The sequence below is a fragment of the Setaria viridis genome, chromosome 3, assembly GCF_005286985.2.
Source record: "Setaria viridis chromosome 3, Setaria_viridis_v4.0, whole genome shotgun sequence".
NCBI lineage: Eukaryota > Viridiplantae > Streptophyta > Magnoliopsida > Poales > Poaceae > Setaria > Setaria viridis.
In genome coordinates this window covers 24,072,769-24,081,174 of record NC_048265.2, presented here as the reverse complement: position 1 = coordinate 24,081,174, position 8,406 = coordinate 24,072,769, and the positions used below count along the sequence as shown (strand labels likewise).

Below are 8,406 nucleotides of genomic sequence, written 5' to 3'. Positions count from 1 at the left end.
ACGGTCGAGTGATTGTTACGTAGATGAGCGTACAAGTACATATACGTTCAGAACGTAACCTCGCATGCCCTGCCGTGGACACAGGTAAACATGCAGACACGGCACGAAGTTTCTCGAACCAATCGCGTGCGAAATATAATATTCGCGTTATATTCTTTCTTGGGGTAGGGGAGAGGAGAAGAGAAGAGAAGAAATGGTTTCGAAGGGGAAGAAAAAAAAAGTCAAGGTCGTGCCAACCTGCTGGTGCTACGTATGGATTACTGCTTGATGACGATGTAGGAGCTGAGCGAAAACAATGCCGCAGGCACGTTGTTCTAGAGCATGCACGAGCACCTGCCTGCTGGCTGCGTGCGTGCAGGGGGCAGGCCTGACTCTGACTCCCCCCAGCTCGCGGCACGGTCGTGGTTGTAGGTGGGATCCGGTTGGTAGCTAGCCGGGTTGGAAAACGCCACTCACGCGTCGTGGGTGTCGTACAGATGCAGGTGGCGTGGCGGCAGCTAGCTAGATCCGGCGATGATCTCACCCCTGACCCTGATCATTGCAATGTTCATGCGTGTGCTCGTGGAAATAAAAATCGATCAGAGGAATGCTTGCGCGCCGCGCGGTCAAGGGTGAGCTCAACGCCCCCCTCCGGTTCCGCGCAAGGAGCGCGACGCCGTCGGCCGTCCGGGGGAGTTGAGTCGTGCTGGACCTGGACGGACCCCCGACGGCCGACGCCGTGGCGATGTCAGCGCCGCGCGCGGTAGCTTGCGAAGCAACAACCATCGGGCATCGGCCACCGAGGCACGGACGTACACGTACGCCACCGTATCCTGGATGCTTACGTGGCGCCACGAGGCTCCAACTAATCGATGGCCATTGCAGCATGCCGATTATTAGTTTTGGTTCAATGGTAATAATAAAAGAACACTAGCTCTAGTTCCTTTTTCAAATACGGTAGGAGATGGATCGGATATATTTTTTTGGTTCAAGTTTACAAACACGAAGCCCATTGAAGTCGACACAATTGTTGCCAAGAAGTGCTGGTCACGAATAAATCTCTCTCTCTCTCTATGTAACTTCTCATTTTTCTATTGTGTGGCATTTTCTTCTCAAAACTTCTCTGTTCAGCTAGCAGTACTAAAACACCCTCGATTTTCTTTGGTGATGACAGATATACTATATGATTATTTTTATGTCACGCATATAATTATTTTTTTAAACGCAGTACACACAGAGCCCGCTTAACCAAGATCAATTGTAACTTTGCGGACTTCAACACATATTTCACCACTAACCTACTCCTACCACGCTGCCGCAGGACAATTTTTCTGTCTGTTGTATAGTTAAAATCACATTATTGTTGATTATAAGTGGTTTAACAACCGTACTAGCATTACGCATCTCGTGTGCCATTGTACATACCGGCACAACCTACTTAAGTTACATACAGAATTTGGACAACCTATCAATCTTGTCGTGGTAGAAAATTCTGCACCTGCGATGGAAGCCCTGAACACTTCAGCATCAGGCTACTGTACGGCGTCCAATATAGTCAAGAGAACTAGGCAGGAACCAGAACCTATGCCTGTTTAGGTATGATTTATGCACGCTTCCCAGGAAACAGGTCTCAGGAACAAGTGGATGGTAGTTGGTTCTTGTGTACCAAACACTGGCACAAACCATCACACACCAGCAGTTTTATAGCAGCTCAAGCTACCACTCAGTTTTCCAGTTCCAGGTCCTGATCGAACTCCTCCGACTATTGGTTCCTGCAATCACATTTCACGACATAAATAGCATGCGTCCCATGTTTCCCAAGGAGCAAGCCATTTCCATTGTCTTGTTTGCTTAAGAAAGCCTTGACACACTACAAGCTTATATGCAGCCAGTTGCATCTGCAAGACCTGTGTATGTATACGGATTGCACATGGTTTTAGGTTGTAGTGTAAGCATAAAGGTGTGAGATTCATACTCACAGCTACCTGCCATGGTTGCATTCAAGCTGAGGCTGAGACATTTGTGTTTCACAGTTGTGCTTTCATCCATTGCTATCTCTTGTTGCAGAGGTAAGCCAGCTAGCTTCAGTTTAGTACATTTTTGCATAGCTTTGTTGAGCACTTGTGTTGTCTCTCTCCAAGACTCGAATTACTTACTTTGACTTTGTTTGCCTGGGTTAAAATTTAACTTCCAATTTAAATTTCAACCGTGGAAAGTTTAAGTTTTTTCCTAACAGAGCCAAAATTGTGAGGCATTTCAGAGATGTTAAGGCTTTCCAAAATAGGCTATCTATTTGCTTCGTGGTCACACTCACACTTGAGACTTGACATGCATAACTTGTTGAACACTTTGGTTGTTTCTCTAAACAATGCAGGACAAGGAGGAGGAGGTGGTGCTGGTGCTGGTGCCGGCGCCGGTGGTGCTGGGGCCGGGGGAGCAGCAGGTGGTGCTGTGGTGCCCGGATCACAGGATGCCATCCAGATTTTGGCACAGGCTGCTCTCTGCTTTGACAATAGACCGGTAATGATTGTCTCACAGTCTCACCTGCATTCTAAGCTAAACTCATCACACCAACTGGGCTCTCTATGAGTGTACACATAAACAAGGTTCTTGGTGACTAAGCCCCCTTGGCACGGCTCATCAAGCGGCTTCTCAAGCGGATTTTGATGAAGCCGTGCCAAATGGTGCACCTCAAAATGGCTCGCGGGCAGAAGCCCCCAAAATGTGGTGAGTGCGTTCCTCCCCAAGCGAGAAGCCAAAAATAGTGACTTATCGCGGCTCCTCCCCATCCAAACGTGTCCAATTCCATCGCTGTCCTCGGGACCGACCGACATGGGATGCGGGGCTTCCCTGGCGGCGAGGCGGAGCACCGGACCAGCGTCGGGGTGCGGTGCTGGTCGGCGGCGAGACCGAGCCTACGTTCACGAGCGCCGGCTTGGGGCGGACCGACGGCGGGTGGAGCTTCGGCGAGACGGCGCCAGCAGCACCAGCGGTGGCACGATGCGCCTGATGCACCGGCAGAACGGCGTGACTCCGTGGGGCGCAGCACCAGCGGCGTCGGCCGGTGGGAGGAGGGGATGCTGGGCCAAAGGTGGAGGTGCGTTGGAGGGGGCAAGAGGACCGGAGGTGGGGACGCAGGTGAGGGGCAGGAGGAGGACCACGAAGAAGATAAGGTTGGAGAAGAAAGAGAAATAAGAAATGAAGAGAAAGGAAAGAGAAATAAGAGAGGAGAAATAGGAAGAAAAGATAGAAAAAAGAAAGAAAAAAAATATAAGGGTATTGTGGATATTTTACATCTATATACCAGGAGAAGCCGTTTTGCTATACGTTTTCCAAACAAGATAAGCCAGAGCTAGAAAAAATCGCTTCACCAGAGGAACTACAGTTAGAGCTATTTTTTCAAGAGTCAGAGCTGTGCCAAACGGACCCTAAAACATCCCATCCCAGTGACACATCTGCATCAATCATGCTTATGAATAATACAATCTTGGCGTGATATACTATTGCTAATTTCCCAGCTTAGGCGATGTCTTTTAATTCGTTTTTACAATCCCCTTCCTAAGTTCATCAATGTCTGCCCATTTCCCAGTTCCCCCTGAAGCATGAAGCCTTATATCGTTACTGCTAATAAATGAGCAAAAGTCCCTAATTCAACACACGTAACAATTTTATTTAGTGATCAAACTAAGATAGTTGTGGTAATGATTCTAGCATGCAGAGTGACATGCTATACTTTCATTCCTTTCCAGATAGCTTTTCTTTCCTTTTTTTTTCCTGCTTATATTTGGTTCTAGATAAATGGACAACCTCAAAAGAAAAATGCAAATGGACACTCTACTGAAGAAGGAAATAAGTTGCCTGACAGGTGATGAACGGGTGCCTCCAAGCCATGGGCATCAACGTCAATGGCAACGGCGGCGGAAACAGTAACAGCAACGGCAACGGTGGCAGTGGTAATGGCAGCGGCGGCAACGGCAGCGGTGTCAGTGGCAATGGCGGCGGCGGCGGCGGCAACGGCAGCGGTGGCAGTGGCGGCGGCGGCGGCGGCAATGGCAACAGCAATGGCAGTGGTGGAAACAGTAACGGCAACGGTGGCAGTGGCAATGGCAGTGGTGGCAACAGCAACGGCAACGGCGGCAATGGCAACACAGCGAGCATGTGCCAGGGGCCGTGCTTCGGGCAGATGATGCTGATGATGAACTGTGTGAACGGCATCCTGGGCAACATCCAGGGCTACAGCCCCGGCCTCATGCAGGGCGTCCAGGCCGTCTTCCAGATGTCCTGCGGCAATGTCGGCAACGGCCAGCAGGGCGGCGGCGGGGGTGCCGGCGGTGCGGATGGAGCCGGTGGTGGTGGAGTTGGTGGTGGAGGTGCCGGAGGTGCTGGTGGAGCCAGTGGTGGAGGCGCTGGCGGTGCTGGTGGAGCTGGTGGCGGAGGTGCTGGTGGTGTCAGTGGCGGCGGAGGTGCTGGCGGTGCCGGCAGTACGGCCAGCAGTGCTGTCGCTCCTGGTGGTACTACGAATCGTAACGGAGGTGAACGCCATTTTTCCTGAGCAAATCCTCCTTGTTTACAGATAGATTATACATGCTGAGTAGACAGACTTGTCAGAAATCAGAGCACAAGAAAACATCATAGTACTTAATTCTCACACAAATAGTGTTTAGTTTCTGAATGAACTAAGGCAATAACGTGTCATAAACAGAATATGGCGGATTGAAATGGGACGAACAAAGTCTGGGCTGATTTTTGCTTATTGAATTGAGGTCACTGTAATATTAATTAATTTGCTATTTCCACCTGCAGGCTCACACGTGGCGGTAAGCAATCTAGGTGAGCCAACCAGCAGCGCGGGCGGGCCCACGGCCAGCCTCACCATCGGGTTTCCTTCGGCGCTAGTGACTTGGACATGTATCTGGCTACTGCGGCTATTCTAGCTTTGATGGAATTGATTAGTGATGAGAACGTTGCAAGAAGATGTAATTCGTTTCTTTACCTCTAGGCAGCGTAGTAGAAATTTCGATTCTACCGCCCGTGGAGATTTTATATTTAAAGCCAGCATGTGACTTTCCCGTTTGGATTGACAATGTGTAATGTTTCTTCAACTTTCAAATACACGAAATGACAAAAAAGACTTTATTTAGATATAACGAATGTAACAATATCTCATCTCTCAAAAGAGTTGGCACAAGGGGTACTACTTCATAATTCACGGAAAAAATATAATTGGCAAATACAGGTTATGTCGACACAAAAAGGTTTTATTTAGATAATGTAGCTAGGTAGTCGCTGGTTCTGCAAATGAGTTGGAGGAAGGGGTTCTATGCAAGAAAAATACTACTTTATCAGCTCCTAAATATATTTTCACTGTGGACTTTCAGATGCGACGTTTTACCGATCATCTCATTTAAAAAATTAAATAAATATTTTTAGGTTTATTTTATCATTAAATGTACTCTAAGCATGGACTATATTTTTTTTTTGCATATTAACACTAAATTCTTTAACAAGACAAATAATGATCGAACGGTGACAAACATTTGGGAACTAAGGGAATAATTGGTGAATACTCCCTGTGTCCTACTAGATTCATACGTATTATTATGTATCTGGATACAGTATAGGTCTAGATGCATAATAATATCTATGAACTTAGAAAAGCCAAAACGACCTTGTCTAGATGCATAATAATAGCTATGAACTTAGAAATTCTAGCCAAAATGACCTTCGATTTGGAAAGCCAAAACGACCTGCAATTTGGAACGGAGGGAGTAGAAATGACACAATTACAAACATAAAAATGACACAATTACTGACTATAGGCACCTCTATAAAGTAGAAAGTACAAACTATAAACTATGCAACTGCAATATATATAAATATTGAATACCCCTGATTGGCAGTGATTGTCAAGGAATGTTTTCGTGCAAGGAAGCTTATAGCAGAGCGCTCGGTGATCATATCACCGTTAGCCCGTTAAAACTGACAACGATTTGGGTACGAAAATTCCATCTTGCACTAGCAACCAAGAGATGTCAGTTTTGACTTGGCAAGAGTGCATTATGACTCCTCCTTGGGCTACACTACTCGTTTTCCTCCCGCGTCGTGCACAAAATCTGCGAGAAAAGCTTAGAGAGTCAGGAGACCAATACCGTTCATCTAAATAAAGTGGGAACTTGAATAAGTAACGTCTCACATCTGAAGAGTGTCTGAAACAACTCTGAAAACGTCAGTACCGAATTTCAGAGCTTCGGGCTCATCACCACTAGACCTTTGGCTTGCGCCAATCGTATCTGTCCATTCAGATGTAGCATAAATTTTGCAAGAAATCTTTCATAAAGTAGAATTTTGCACACAAGTTAATAACATGTGCAGCATCGCTCAAAGTTTTCCTTTTCTTCTGAGGAAATTACATTGCTCAAAGTTAGAGCATAGGCGATTCTTCCAGAAAAAGTTTAACAAAGAGTGTATAATTGAGCATCTTTGGAGTATGCGTAGGACTAGGTTGGTAAAAAACATTGTTTTCACAAGATCAACACGCATGCTCAAACGGCCATATATAACCGAAACACAGGCTAATTTAGAGGCAATAGCGAGCCTAACAAACTCTGCTCATCACCAGCCTCCTCTCAAAGCAATGGCCTCTCAAAGAAGTGCTACCTTGTTATTAGCCTCGCTAGCCTTTATCATTTGCACATTGATCGCACGCTGCTCCTCCAGTGAGTGATGTTTTTCATAACATGATGTTTGAGCTATGAATTTCATTTCATAACATGATGTTTTCCCTTGATGTTGAAGTAAAACTCTGGAACATATCGTCCCTGAAAAATCTGCAGAAAATCTGAAACATCTTTTTCTCCATTTTTGCAGGCAAAGAAGCCATGGAGTTGTTCGAGAGAGCGTGCCATTGCTTCGATGACCCCAATGTAAGTCATCAAACTGCTAAGTTCTAGGCTAAATGGCAATAGAACAGTTGATTTCTTGCAACAGATGTATGTTCCTGAAATATGTGACGTCTTCATGCATGACAACAACAACAATGCGTGCGCAGATCTACGGGCAGTGCGCGGAGGAGTTCAGGCTGAACGCGGAGGGCGCGTTCCACGTGCAGCGGACCGAGGTCGACGAGTATTGCGGCGGGCCCTGCCTGGAGGAGACGAAGCTGGCGCTGCAGTGCGTGGAGGAGGTGGCCGCCGAGAGCTTCCGGTTCTCCAACGGCGCGTCGGTGCTGGCGGTGAGGCAGGCGCTCGGCACGGGCTGCGGCTACGGCCCCGACAGAGGGACCTTCGAGATCCGCGAGCGCAGAGACTGCATCGGCGGCGGCGCAGGCGAGTACTACCACCGCAACCACGCGCAGGAGAAGCCTGTCGCCGGCGGCGGCAGGTACTACGGCGAGGGGGACGAGCAGCCGTACGAGCAGGGCGCCGGCTACGGCGAGGGCGAGGAGCACTGCTACGGGTACGGGGACGCGGGCAGGCTAGCGGAGCGCCGCGGCATCCTGCTGCAGATAATGCCGGTGCTCGTCGCCTCTGCGGCGCTGCTCCTCAAACTCTGATTTCGGCTTGCACGTACTGCCAGGGTGTTAGATCCTGTTGTATGATGTTTGGTACTTCTTTTTTTGTTCATTTCTATACTTGTCATTTTGCACATCGGTACGAGCTGTAGCACACGTCTTTTACAGGGTTATCTGAATATGATACGATATAGTACTACTCCTGTTTCACTACATTTGTTCGTCGGCTGATCGCTTTCGGAGAAAACGTCTCACAATTTTTGTGTGCTTGCAATGCTCTGCACAGTGTAAATGGGTTATTGAGGACAGATTGAGGAGTGTTGAAGGGATAGTGCCTGAGAGGTGGTTTGCACCCAATCCTAATGCCTCGAGACCACTGAGCTTGCCAAGGGCCTCAGGTATTATGGTACTCTCAAGGTGGTTCGAGGTAAACCACGTTTGTCGGAGTGCTGAAAGGTTGGCAAGTGTTGGAGGGATTGCCCCACTGAGGTTGTTCTTCTTAAGGTGTATGATCCTGAGACTTGACAAGCCTCTAACCAAGCAGGGACTTCTCCAGTGAGCATGTTTGAGTCCAGACTGGTACTTTCAAGCCTAGTGCAGTTCTTCAAGTTGGCATTACTTCACCATGAAATGAGTTGTTGGGCAAGTCAAGATATCTCAACCGAGATAGACGGCCAACTGCTGAGGGTATTTCGCCATGCAAATTGTTCATACTGAGGTCCATAGTCTGTAAGAATGTGAGGTTCCCAGTGGAAGGGGCGATTGTCCCAGCAAGACCCTCCGAAGAGAGGTTAGGCCCTGTGACCATGTGGCTATGCTTAAGGCTGCAACTGACCCCTTGCCAACTGCACAAATCATTGGTCGTGTTCCATGATGCTATGGCACCCCAATCACTACTTACGCTTGCCTTGAAAGCC

General features: G+C 48.0%; 1 protein-coding gene across 1 annotated transcript; it reads left to right on the top strand.

Annotated features, from left to right (window-relative positions):
- Positions 1-1,658: 1,658 nt before the first annotated feature.
- Positions 1,659-7,702, top strand: LOC117847796 (uncharacterized). The gene is made up of 7 exons (XM_034729080.2): positions 1,659-2,048; positions 2,354-2,499; positions 3,845-4,511; positions 4,783-4,912; positions 6,466-6,695; positions 6,847-6,902; positions 7,028-7,702. Exons 1-7 carry the CDS (start codon positions 1,970-1,972, stop codon positions 7,529-7,531), a joined length of 1,812 nt encoding a protein of 603 aa, XP_034584971.2. The 5' UTR covers positions 1,659-1,969; the 3' UTR covers positions 7,532-7,702.
- The last annotated feature ends 704 nt before the right edge of the window (positions 7,703-8,406 follow it).